Source organism: Zalophus californianus, chromosome 2 (assembly GCF_009762305.2).
Source record: "Zalophus californianus isolate mZalCal1 chromosome 2, mZalCal1.pri.v2, whole genome shotgun sequence".
NCBI lineage: Eukaryota > Metazoa > Chordata > Mammalia > Carnivora > Otariidae > Zalophus > Zalophus californianus.
In genome coordinates this window covers 186,853,052-186,867,087 of record NC_045596.1, presented here as the reverse complement: position 1 = coordinate 186,867,087, position 14,036 = coordinate 186,853,052, and the positions used below count along the sequence as shown (strand labels likewise).

General features: G+C 36.6%; 1 protein-coding gene and 1 non-coding gene across 10 annotated transcripts in view; both read left to right on the top strand.

Annotated features, from left to right (window-relative positions):
- The window catches only part of C2H4orf47 (chromosome 2 C4orf47 homolog), a 31,383-nt gene that overhangs the window by 14,981 nt on the left and 2,366 nt on the right, over nt 1-14,036 (top strand). For 5 of the 9 annotated variants that reach the window (XM_027597397.2, XM_027597398.2, XM_035725478.1 and 2 more), the window contains one exon: nt 1,658-1,893. In XM_027597397.2, coding sequence (XP_027453198.1) covers nt 1,658-1,706 — 49 coding nt within the window. In that variant the 3' untranslated portion in view covers nt 1,707-1,893. Of the gene's footprint in view, nt 1-1,657; nt 1,894-2,548; nt 2,594-11,368; nt 12,724-14,036 lie in introns of those variants that run through there. The other 4 variants (XR_004819807.1, XR_004819806.1, XM_035725483.1 and 1 more) reach the window with 3 other exon arrangements.
- TRNAR-CCU lies at nt 7,376-7,448 on the top strand. Its single transcript has one exon. It is a non-coding gene; the product is annotated as a tRNA-Arg (tRNA).

Below are 14,036 nucleotides of genomic sequence, written 5' to 3'. Positions count from 1 at the left end.
GTTAGCAGTACAGGTTAACATTGTTTGTTTCTCAAAGGGTGTTTTTGATCTTTGTTAAATTATTATCTTTATGTGGGCTCCAGGCTCTCAGTAATTATGAAGAATTCTGATGACATTTGAGACTTCTCTCCTTAACTTTTATTTATTTTTTTAAATAATTTTTTATTGTTATGTTAATCACCATACATTACATCATTAGTTTTTGATGTAGTGTTCCATGATTCATTGTTTGTGCATAACACCCAGTGCTCCACGCAGAGTGTGCCCTCTTTAATACCCATCACCAGGCTCTTCTTAAGTTTTAAATAATCTTTTATGAAATCTTCTAGGAAATATTTTGGTTAGTTAAAAAAGCTATTAACATCATTTTATAGTACTTTGAAGAGAAGTATCTTGCTAAAGTATTTTAAAAGTTCAATTTTGCCCAAGGTTTGAGTACTCTCAAAACTGAAAAGAAGTTCTCAGGAGTTCAGAATGTAAATTAGAAAAGGATAATCCATCATTCCTTTTTTGTGTGTGCACAAGATCATGAATAAGTGGAAGAATTCATTTGATTACCTTTCTATCTATTCATTGAAAAAGTTTTAATACCAATTAAGCTAATTTATGTATTTCTAACTTCAGTGTAATCATACACTAGATTAGGTAAAGGACACCAAATTCACATTCTTTTCTTTTATTAAAACATCTCAGTACATCTGTATCACTTGTGAACAGTGATTATAATACCAATCTTACTATCCTGTCCCCAAAATAAGACTGCTCATCATTATTTATGTAATTTAACTGTTGTTAAGGCATAATATTCTAAGGGGGCTAGTTGGTGGAAATGGGAATATATGGAGTCTTCTTTTCATGTCCTCTGATCTTCATCCTTTGGCAAGCTCCTTATCTATCAGTACTCTGCCCAACTCTATCTATGTAATATAGAACAGAGAGTAAAATTAGAGTTTTCTTCACCACACTCACCCTCAAATAGATGGGATTTTTGGGGGGAGTGAGGGGGAGGGGTAGTTTCAGCTTTTCTGAGTGTTCTTTTCTATCCAGAAAACAGACCTGAGAAAGTTCTATGATATATATGTTTGTAGCAGGGAAAAGAATAACTGATTGCTCTTTTGGATAATCAGAAGTTTATCTTCTGTTTAGTAATTTTGAGTTTATTGATACTTTTTATATTATAGAAAATATTATCCTAAAGCAAGTTATAGCTTCTTTTACCCCAGTTTTATTTATTTATTTAAAGCTTTTACTTACTTATTTATTTTAGAGAGAAAGCATGCAAATAACGGCAAGGGCAAAGGGAGAGAGAGAATCCCAAGCAGACTGCACCAAGGATAGAGCCTTGATGCAGGGCTCCATCCCACAACCCCAAGTTTATATGACCAGCCAAAATTAAGTCAGATGCTCAACTGACTGAGCCCCCCAAGCACCCCTTACCCTAATTGTAAAACTAATAAACCTCTGGGTGGTATTTAAAATTGGTCCCCCCAAACCAATTTTTCCTTCTTAAATTATATTTTAAGTGATGCTTTTTAATCTGGTGACAGAATTTTATTTTGGATGATTAGTGTTTTTATTGCAAAACTTTTTTACAAGAATGTACAGATATATTACCTGTACCTAAAAAATTAAATGTGCATTTATTTTCCAATTTTAGGGCACTAAATATGAAGAACTACAAGACTGCTTCAGTACAGTCCTATTAGCATTTGGAAGACAAATAACTTTCTAGGTTGTGACTACCGGTAATTCATTATGGAGTGCTAATTATTTGCATGAAACATAAGATGTGGAACATATCTCAAACATTTAAAAGATAATTAAGCCTGCAACTCTAATATTCTTCCTTGTTTTAGTACTATTACTTAATGAATAAATAGTATTTGCTAATAATTTAGTATATGGTTGTTGATCTTTGTTTAGATCTCTGTTCTGGGGAGAAAATAATATTTAGACATTTCATAAAATCCTGAAGTGTTGTCTATCATTTGAAAGCTTACTCCTAATGTTGAAGAATTGCAGGCTCAGAGAGCCAGAGTGAAGGCTGGGGCTGGAGGGATAGAAAGAGCACATTAAGTTCTTACCTTGTGTTTCTTCTTAGAGGTATTTGAAAATTGGATTGATAGCTTATCCAAGTGTCATAGCCCATTAAAGCATTCTTAACATCAAAGAGAAATATGGATCCACTTATATTGCATAGATTCATGTATGCACATTATAGAGTGAGGCAAATATCTCCATTTATGTGGTCTCATGCCTTCTACTTATGGCCTGTGTAAAGCTTCATATTAGCCAATGGCAGCCGCAGGATGAGTTGGAGGAAGGGAGAATGGGGAATGCCTTTTTAGTTGAGTATCTTAAAAAAACACAAAGTTACAAGATGGGTAGAATTTGTCTTTGGTGTCCTCTTATGCACATTTGTAGCTGTCCAAAGCTGCCTCTCCTGGAACATCCCCCTCTAGGTCTTATTCTCTTGTTCTCAGATTATCTCTTTTTCATTTGTCCTACCGCTTTAAAACATATCTGTTCTTTTTTTTTTTTTTTAAAGATTTTATTCATTTATTCATGAGAGAGACAGAGGGAGAGAGAGAGGGAGAGAGAAGCAGAGGGAGAAGCAGGCTCCCAAGGAGCAGGGAGCCCGATGCGGGACTCGATCCCAGGACCCTGGGATCATGACCTGAGCCGAAGGCAGACGCTTAACCATCTGAGCCACCCAGGCACCCTAAAACATATCTGTTCTTAAAAGATATGATTTAAATACATTACTGTAATTCACAGCGAGGTCTTTATCAAACAGTCCTTATTCAGTTGGGGGTGGTGGTGGTAGGATTTAAAAAGGGAAATATATAATATCTATTAATGTAATATATTGGGGAAGTTATTTTTGATCCATGGTGACTTCCTTAGTACTTGTCCCTTTGCTATTCTAGGCTTCTCAGAGCTGGAAATCAGAATGTATAGAGACGGCAGTACTCTTCTTTCCAATTTGTTTTTTTTTTTTTTTCTGGGTGGGGGAAACTATGTCAATTCAGATGTATCTGGATTTTAAAAGGATTAAAGATGGTACACAGAATTTTTACTATTGTAAAATATAGTAATATATATATAAAATATATATATTTTTATATCTCATACTATTTACTTTTTTCTAAAAGAATATTTAAAATCTTTATTTCCTATGCAAAGGGCAGTGTAGAATGAACATCTTAAAGATATTATCAAGGATATAATGTGATCCAAAGGGAATACATTTGTCTTTAGGAATAATTTTACCAGGTGCACATAACTGAATAAAAGTCATATATATTGATAAGTGTTACTAAATAAGCCTTATAAATGTATGCCTTCTTTTGAGATGAGGTTTATATTTTCAGATTTTATTAAAATTTAAGTAATTGCTCATTTATACTTATGCCTTCATTAGCTATAATTAATTTTTATTGATGTGCCTCTAATAACAACACACACTTCATATAATATTCATAGATGGGAGTGCTCATCTAATGCCTTACTGGAGGGCATAAGAAGCATTATGACAATTGGCAGAACTTGTTTAGAGTTTACATAAATGCGTAGTGTCAATTTACAGAAAAGCAAATGCAGAAACCAGTAACAGGAATAGTGAAGCCTGTAGAAAAACTAAGATATTTGAAGTGATAATAGAGGAGCACACACACTTGACTTAAGGGGCATAAACTATTTATGATATCCATTGATTATTTTTTTTCTTTTTTCTTTCTTTCTTTTCTTTTTAAGATTTTACTTATTTATTTAGAGAGAGAGTGCATGTGTGTGAGTAGGAGGAGGGGAGGTAAAGGGAGAGGGAGAGAGAGAATCTCAAGCAGACACTGCGCTGAGCATGGAGCCCCACTCGGGGCTCCATCTCACAACCCTGAGATCATGACCTGAGCTGAAATCAAGGGTTGGACACTTAACCGACTGAGCCACCCAAGTGCCCCAGCCTTTTGTTATTTAAATTGTCTTGATCATAGAAAAATATGGAAAGAGTTTCAGTTTATTTTATGAGGCTAGTATAACTGGACAAGGATAGCTAAAAAGGAAAATAATATTTCTAACTCATTAAAAAAACCTCAAAATCAACTATCAGCCAATAAATCCACATTTTAAACGATCATAAAATAAGATTGATTATTCTATGACTACTACAATAGCTTAACATTAGTGGATCTGTTATAATTAGCTTAAGTAATATATTAAAATGGAAAAAATACATGTCCCCCCAATAGATTCCGGAAAGCCATTTGACAAAATTAAATACCCTTTCCACTTAAAACCTCTTAGGACATGAGGATTAGGAAGAACCTTTCTTAATTTTTATAAAGGATATCTACCAGAATCATAACAAACATTAAGCTAGAGCCATTAACAACTCTTAAAGCTGTGCTTTAGAAAATACAGTTAATGCAGTAAGACAAGAAAAAACCCTGAGAGGAATAAAGGTTACAAAAAGAAATACGACATTATTCCTTTCTGGTGATATAGTTACCTACCTACAATGTAAAAAGAAACTGTTGTAATATTAGAAATTAAAATAGTCCAATTAACAGGATGTCTATATAGTTATCTGCAAAAGAGTTTTTAAAAAATATGTCAGGAAGTGTGAAACTATTCTATGTACAGTAGAAAAAAGCTAAGGAAACTTAGGGTTAAAATGAAAATTTAAAGAACAGCCTGAACAATATGCCATGTTCTAGGGAGACTCAATATTGTAAATATGCTATTTCTTTTTACTACATCAATAGATTCAATGCAATTCAATAAAAATCTCTACAGAATTAAAAATAATAAAACTTGACTAGCTACTTCTAAATTTTATTTTGAAGAGGATATTTGTCCCAACCAAAAATATACTATAAGGCTATTTATAACATAATTACAACACTAATATATTAGGGGATTCCATTTAAAACTGGCAGGCAGAACACATTTATTTGCTGGCTTTCTTTCTCTGACACTAAAAACAATACTAAAATAATGAGCCCAGAAAAATGAATAAGGGGATCATCAGAGAGTTAGAAGTTTCAAAAAAATACAATAGACCAAAAATAAATAAATTAATAAAAAATAAATAAAAAGTAAGAATAGAGCTAGAAACATTTAATTTAAAGTGTGTTGAGGAAAGACTTTTTCAGTCTATTTCTTTTTTCTCCTACCTCCTTCCTATTCTCAGTACTTTACCAGTTTGGGCAGCCCAGAATTTTACCCCCAGATAAAAAAGAAAAGATCTTGCCTCTAAATATCTGGAAAATCTATCTAAGGAAAACTAGGGCTCCAAGAGTAAGGTTCTTATTCTGGCATTATTCTCATAATAATACTTGCCCTGGTTATTTTATTTATTTATTTATTTTTGGAGGGCTCCATAGCCTAAAGTGTGGCTCTCTACTTATACACCTTAAAGTGAAGAATGGCTAGTCAATAGCCCTGTACACACATACCCATAGTCACAGGCAGCTTTTCTAGAGATGAGGGAGATTCAGTGAGAAAACATTCTTACAATTACCAGCTACCTAGAAAGATTGCTGCTATGTTCTGTCCATTCATAGGACTTTCTAAATTTCCCAAACTTGACTGTCCCAAATTGGCTTCTAGCCGAGATAGAGTAAGAGGGGCTGGACTTATTCTCCTTCCTTAAACAATTGAAAACTGTACAAAACATACACAACCACTCTTCTTAGACATTGGACACAGTGCAGGACCGTCATCAATGAGAAAGAGGAAACAACTGAGGTGAGTCCTGCAATTCCTGTTTATTTGGAGTCACTTTCTGGACTAGAGAGGATAGAGGGGAATCTCCAAGTATGGTAGCCTTGCTCATATGAGACAGAAATTGGAACTCAGAGAGTCTAAAGTGTCTGGAATTGTGGGGTAGAGTTCTAGAGAGGAAAGAGCTACATAGGAAAAGAGTTCAGAATTGTGCGCTGGAGTCCCCTTAATTCCGCTGACTGCTAAGGCACCCATAGGGTTAAATTCCATGAAGGAAGGCAAAGGACAACTGGGGACCTGTCAGTTAACTGGTTCCCACAGCTTACATAGGGCCAGGAATCATTTGAAGATGGGAAGTTCCCACCAGCCCATGGAGGGTCTTTGTCAGTCTCTTAGGGCATTCAGTGGAGATCCCAGAGGATCTAGACTACACTAGAGGTTGCGCTAGACCCACCCTAACAACAATTTTAAAACAAACCTCAAAAGGATCAAATTGAAACAGAAGTAACTAATCTCAACAGAACTATCCCATTTTCCGTAGAGGAAAACAAAACAAAACAAAATCTAGCAATTAACAATATGAAATTCACAGTGTTCACCTTCCAATAAAAAGCTACTAGACATACCAAGAAGCGGGAAAATGTGACCCATAACCAGAAAAAAATCAGTCATTAGAAACAAGCCCACAAATGGCAGAGATGGAATTAGCAGCAAGGACATTAGAATAGCTAGTATAACTATGTTAATGTATTTAAAGGAAAATATGAGCACAATGAGGAGAGAAATTGAAGGCATAAACAAGACCAACTGGAAAATTTAGAGATGAAAAATAAAATATCTGAAATGAAAATTTTCAGTAAATGGGAATAATAGCAAATTAGACATTGCAAAAGAAAAAAAAAACTAGTGGACTTGATGATATAAAAATAAAAAATATCCGGGGCACCTGGGTGGCTCGGTCGTTAGGCATCTGCCTTCGGCTCGGGTCATGATCCCAGGGTCCTGGGATTGAGCCCCGCATTGGGCTCCCTGCTCTGCGGGAAGCCTGTTTCTCCCTCTCCCACTCCCCCTGCTTGTGTTCCTGCTCTCGCTATCTCTCTCTCTCTCTCTGAAGTAAATAAATAAAATCTTTAAAAAAAAATAGAAAATATCCAAAGTGAAACACACAGAGAAAAAAGACAAAAAAGAAAATGAAAGGAATGTCAGTGAGCTCTAGAACAGTATCAAGTATCATATGTGTTACCAAGTCTTAGAAAGCGGCAGAGAGAAAAAGATTTGAAGAAATAGTGGCTGAAAATTTCCAAATATGAAGAAAGTTAAAAACCCCTAATCTAAGATGCCCAAGGAATAATAAGCAGGATAAGCATAAAGAAAATGCACACCAAGACACATCATAATAAAATTATAGGAAAGCAGTGATAAAGAGAAAAATCTTAACATCTGCCAGAGAAAAAAAGACTATGTATGATAATTCTTATCAGAAATGATGCAAGTCAGGAAAAGAATGACATCTTCAAAGAATTCAAGGAAACTGTCAATTCAGAAATCTATTTTCACTGAAACATATTTTTCAAAAAATTAATGTTAAGGAAAGTTTTTAGGTAGAAAAAATGATCAGATGGAAATCTGATCTAAAGGATGCTAGAGGGGCATCTGGCTGGCTCAGTCGGTAGAGCATGTGACTCCTGATCTCAGGGTTGTGAGTTCAAGTCCCATGTTGGGTGTGGAGCCTACTTAAAAAAATAAATAAAATTTTAAAAATTAAAAAAGATGCTAGAAATGATAAATAGAAAAAACTTTTTTTCCCCTCCTGGTTTAATTTCTTTAAAAAGTTAGAGATAACTTATTATTTATAGTAAAGCTATTAAAAATTTGTTGGGTTTATAACATATATAAAAGTAAAGCCTAAATAACAGTAGCACAAAGAATGAGAGGAGGAAAATAGAGATGTTATTATAAAAGTCTTCCATTGTATATGAATTGCTATAATATCATTTGAAGAAAATCAGTAGTAAACTAAAAATATATAACTCTAGAGCAGCCTTTAAAAAGTAAACAGAGATTTCTGATAAGACAAATTGGAGAGAAAATGTAATCCTGGGGCGCCTGGGTGGCTCAGTTGGTTAAGCGACTGCCTTTGGCTCAGGTCATGATCCTGGAGTCCCAGGATCGAGTCCCACATCTGGCTCCCTGCTCAGCAGAGAGTTTGCTTCTCCCTCTGACCCTCGTCCCTCTTGTGCTCTCTGTCTCTCATTCTCTCTCTCTCAAATAAATAAAGTCTTTAAAAAAAAAAGTATTCCTAATAATTAAAAAAAAGTGTAATCCTAAATAATTAATCCAAAAGAAGGCAGGAAAAGATAAAAGGAACAAAATAGATGGGACAAATAGAAATCAAATACATAGAAATCAATTACATTAAACATTGATAATTACATTAAATGTAAATAGCTAAACACTGCAAGTTAAAGGCATAGATTGTCAGACTTGGTAAAAAGAAAGACCCATTTATATGCTTTCTAAAATAAACCCACTTTAAATGTAAACACATAGGTTAAAAGTAAAAGGGTGTAGTTTTTTAGTTTAGTTGTTTATATTGGCGATGGTTTCAACACAAATATTCTATTTTGTAACTGTTAAGTCTCACAGTTCTTTAATCTTAGTTCTGTATTTAATTGAAACAATGCTCACCTTCCTTTACTCCTTTTTTCAATATCTGAATTCATTCTTTTTTTGCCATTTATATAATTTTATAATAAAGGAAAATATGAGACCATAGTTTTTCACATTTGTAAGCATCAATACTTTTTTAAAAATAATTTTTATTTGAATGTAGTTGACACACAATGAACATTAATGTCAGGTTTAAAACATAGTGATTTGACAAATTTAAACATGTTATGCTCACCACAAGTGTAGCTAGCATCTGTCACCCACACAATGCTGTTACAATATCACTGACTATATTTCTTATGGAGTGCCTTTTATTCCTGTAACTTATTCATTCCATAACTGGAAGCCTCCATTTCCCACTCCTCTTCACCCATTTTTCCCTACCCCCCTGCTCTTTCTCAAGATTACTTTGGCTATTCAGGGTCTTTTGTGATTCCATGCAGATTTGAGTAATTTTTGTTCTAGTTTTGTGAAAAATGGTGTTGGTATTTTGATAGGTATTGCATTCAATCTGTAGGTTGCTTTGGGTAATGTGGACATTTTAACAATATTAATTCTTTTAACCCAAGAGCATTGGTTTGTGTCATCTTCAATTTATTTCATCAATGTTTTATAGTTCTCAGTGTGTAGGTCTTTTACCTCTTTTGTTAGGTAAATAATATCCTAGATATTTTATTCTTTTTGGTGCAATTGTAAATGGAATTATTTTCTTAATTTCTCTTTATGCTACTTCATTATTAGTGTATAGAAATGCTGCTAATTTCTGGGTATTAATTTTGTATCCTGCAAATTTACTGAGTTCCTTTATTACTTATAGCATTTTTTTTTTTTTTTTTGGTGAAGTCTTTAGGTGTTCTATGTATAGTATCATCATCTGTAAATAGTGATGGTTTAACTTCTTTGCAAATATGGATGCTTCTTATTTCTTGTCTGATTGCTGTGGCTAGGACTTCCAGTACTATGTTGAGTAAAAGTGGCAAGAGTGGACATCCTTGTCTTGTTTTTGATCTTAGAAGAAAAGCTGTCAGTTTTTCTCCATTGAGTAAGATGTTAGCTGTGGATTTTTTAAAAAATGGCCTTTTTTATGTTTAGGTATATTTCCTCTAAACCCAGTTTGTTGAGAGGCTTATTTTTTATCATGAAATTATATTGAATTTTATCAAATGTTTTTTTCTGCATCTATTGAGATGATCATATGATTTTTATCCTTTGTTTTGTTGATGTGGTGTATCACATTGATTTGCGAATATTGAACCATTCTTGCATCCTCAAAATGAATCCCACTTGGTTGGGTGAATGATGCTTTTAATGTATTGTTGAATGTGGTTTGTGATTTTGTTAAGGATCTTTTTTTTAAATATTTCATTTATTTGAGAGAGCGAGCAAGCGAGCATGAGTGGGGGAGGGCAGAGGAAGAGGGAGAAGCAAACTCCCTGCTGAGCAGGGAGCCCGATGTGGAACTCAGTCTCAGGACCCTAGGATCATGACCTGGGCTGAAGGCAGACGCTTAACTGATTGAGCCACCCAGGTGCTACTTTGTTGAGGATCTTTGTACCCATGTTTTCTTTTTTGTGGTGTCTTTGTCTGCTTTTGGTATCAGGGTAATGTTGGCCTTATAGAATGTATTTGGAAGCTTTCCTTCCTCCTCTATTTTTTGGAATAGTATGAAGGAAATAGGTTTTAACTCTTCTTTAAATGTTTGGTAGAATTTACCTGTGCATCATTCCGGTCCTTGACTTTTATTATTTGGTAGTTGATTACTGATTAACTTTTGTTAACAGTAATTGGCCTGTTTGGATATTTATTTCTTCCTGATTCAGTTTTGGAACACTATGTGTTTCTAGGAATTTATCCATTTTCTAGGTTGTCCAATTTGTTGACATATATATAATTTTTCATGGCATTCTCTTACAATCCTTTGTATTTCTGTGATGTCAGTTATTACTTCTGTCTTGTTTCTGATTTTATTTATTTGGGTCCTTTCTCTTTTTTTCCTTGATGAGTCTGGCTAAGAGTTTATGAATTTTGGTTATTTTTTCAAAGAACCATCTCTTGGGTTTCATTGTGTGTGTGTGTATTTGTCTGTCATTTATTTCTGCTCTGATCTTTATTATTTCCTTCCTTCTATTCACCTTGGGTTTTGTTTCGCTTTTTCTAGTTCCTTTAGGTGTAAGGTTAGATTGAGCCTTTTCTTGTTTTTTTTTTTTTTTTTTCTTTTTTCTTGAGGTAGGCCTGTATTGCTATATATTCTTCGAACTCATTTTGCTGGGTCCCAGAGATTTTGAACCATCGTGTTTTCATTTTCATTTGTTTCCATGTACTTTTTAATTTATTCTTTGATTTCTTCATTAACCCACTGTTTGTTCAGTATCGTGTTGTTTAGCCTTCACATCTTTGTGTTTTTTCTTGTGATTTAGTTCTAGTTTCATACCTTTGTGGTCAGAAAAAATGCATGGTATGAATCCAATCTTCTTAAATTTATTGAGGCTTGTTTTGTGGCCTAACATGTGATCTATTCTGGAGAATGTTCCATGTGCATTTGAAAAGAATGTGTATTGTGTTGTTTTTGGATGGAATGTTCTGTGTATGTTGTGTCTACTTGGTCTAATGTGTCATTACAAGACAGTTTCTTATGGATTTTCTGCCTGGATGATCTATCCACTGATGTAAGTGGGGTGTTAAAATCCCTTACTGTTACTGCATTACTGTCAGTTTTTCTCTTTGTTAATATTTGCTTTATGTTTAAGTGTTCCTGTGTTGGATGTGTAGATATTTACAATTGTTAGATCCTCTTGTTGGTTTGATCCCTTTATCATTATATAATATCCTTCTTTGTCTCTTGTTACAGTCTTTGTTTTAAAATCTATTCTCTGTGATATAAATATTGCTACTCTGGCTCCCCCCCCCCCCCCACATCCATTTGCATGGTAACTGTTTTTCCATCCCTTCACTTTCAGTTTGTATGTGTCTTTAGGTCCGGCAGGGCAGCTGAAGCTGAAGTAGACACAAGCCAAAGTGTCTTGAAAGCATGGACCAGTGCATGCTCCACAACCCAAGATTCTTTGTGTTGATGGCACCCTGACAGGACAGCTGAAGCTGATGTGGGTATAACCTGGGGTGCCCTGGGATGCTCTGAGTAAGGTGTGCCCAAAGCTGGAGGGGAGCTGAAGCCTAGGTGGTTACGTTAGGCCAGCAGGTCCCTGAGCTCACTGCACAGAGGATGCCCTGGCAGGACAGCTGAACTGAAGTGGAGGCACGTGGTGGGGGGCGGGGCGCGGTGGTTGGGTCTCTGTATACAGAGGATACCTTGGCAGGATAGTGAAGCTGAAGTGATATAAATGGGTGTTCCAGGACTATCTGTAAAGAGATAGCTAGAGTTGAGATGGGGTACAGGCCAGGATATCCTGGGATGCTCTGCATTGGGGGTGCCTTCGCAGGACAGCCAAAGCTGAACTGGGTGTAAGCCAGGTGCACCAATGTTCTCAGTGTGGAGGGTCCTCCGGCCAGGCAACTGGAACTGCGTCTGGTACAGGCAGGTGTGTTCTGGGGTGCTTTGCACCCTGTCTGGTACAGGCGGTGTCCTGTGGGGTGGCTGAAACCAATGCAAGCTACTGGCCAGGGTTTCTAGGATGCTCTGTGCAGGGGGCACCCTGTCAGACAGCTGGGTCTGAGGCAGACATCAACTGAAAGCTTCTGGAGCACTTTGCACCTGGGGTGCCCTAATAAGCTGTTTGAAGACAAAGTGGTGTGGGCCTCTTATGGTCTAGGGTGCTTTGCACCTGTGTCACCTTGGTGTGAAGGGTGGAGCTGTAGTGAACGCTAACCAGGTGTGTCCTGGTGTGCACTGTCCTTGGGCTGCCTTGGTGGGATGGCTGGTGCTTATATGGGCTACGGGTCTAGGGCTCACTGAGGCAGCAGGTCAGCTAAGGTACCTGGACCATGCACTGGTCCATGCTTTCAAGGGGGAGCGTAAACTATATCCACCAGACCTCCCACCCAGAGAGTGATTCCAGCAGCTCCCCTAGTCATCTGGTGGAGTTTGAGTGCTGGCTCTTTTATATGGTAGATGCAATTTTAAACTTTATCTTTTTAAAGAAAAAAAGGGAAAAAGAGGGGAAAAAAAGAAATAGAATAGAAAGAAAAGGCAAAAACAAATATAAAAAAGCATTTTTTTAATTTAATTTTTCCCCCCATGCCCAGGTGCAACTGGGGCTAGTGTGGGCTTGCAGTTCCAGGGTTTGCTGAGGTGTTGAGCCAGTCCCTCTGATCCAGGGAGTGTTCCTGCAGTTCCTTTGCCCTTTTACTTTATTTTTATTTTTATTTTAGAGAGAGACAGAGAGCAAGTGCTAGTGTAGGGGGGAGGGAAGGGCACAGGGAGAGAGAGAGAGAGAATCTCAAGCAGACTCCCCACTGAGCACGGACTCCACATGGGGCTCCAGTCCAGGACCCTGAGATCATGACCTGAGCTGAAATCAAGAGCTGGCCGCTCAACTGATGGAGCCACCCAGGCACCCCTCCTTTTCCCTTTTAAGCCATAGCTTTTGCACAACTGGGGCTGGTGTGTGCTTGTGGTCCCAGGGCTTACTGAGGTGGCGAGTCAGTTATGGCAACCAGACTCTGCTCTCATCTGTGCTTTTAAGGTGGAGAGGGAATGTAAACCTGTCATTCTTCAGTCCCTATGACGTGGAAAGCATTCCCCCCAGCTCCTCCATGGGTTGGCAGAGTTCTAGAACTGTCTCTTTTATATGCTGGTTGCTCTTTTACACTGCCAGGTTTTTGTTGTTGTTTTTGTTTGTTTTGTTTTGTTTTTTTCTTCCTGTGCCCAAGGACAGAGGAATCAGTTCTCGGCCCCTCAGCATCATCCCTTCCACTGCAGTTTGCAACATCAGGGGTGAGGTTTCCCTTTGTTCCCATGTCTCTATCTCTCTTGCTGTTCCCTACTGCTGTTCTCTTTTGTTGTGCAGAAGCTGTTCAGTTGACCCTCAGTTCTTCTCCAGGAGGAACTGTTCTATAAATAGGTTTAATTTGGTGTGTTCCTTGAAGGATGTGAGTTCAGGGTCTTCCTACATCACCATATTGGACTGGAACCACCCTCATTATGTTTGATTTTCAGGATTTTGTCATCAATTTTTCATGGCATATATTTATGATCTGACTATAAAAATTTCTACTATAGACTCACCATTATAAATATAAAAGTAAAATGAAGCAAAAATACTAGGCAAACACAAGGCTAAAGACAACTGGAGGGCCTATATTAGTATCAATGGAAGACATTAGAATAAGGAGAATCACCAGGGATAAATGGGCTCATTTTGTAATAATAAAGGGATTAATTCACTAACAGGACATGAAAGTATACACATAAAAGAACTTTAAAACATATGAAACAAAAACTGATAGAATGGACAAACCCATTTCTCTATTCTTCTATAGTAATTATTGGAACAAGTAGAAGATCAGTAAGGATATAGATTTTATCAGCACTGTCAACAGCCTTTCCTTAGTTGACATTTTTAGAACACTCCACCCAACAACAGCGGAATGTACATTCTTTTCAAGTTAGTGTGAAACACCGACCAACACAGACCATATTCTGGGCAGTAAAATAAGTTCAATAAATGTAAAAAGTTAAATTGTAC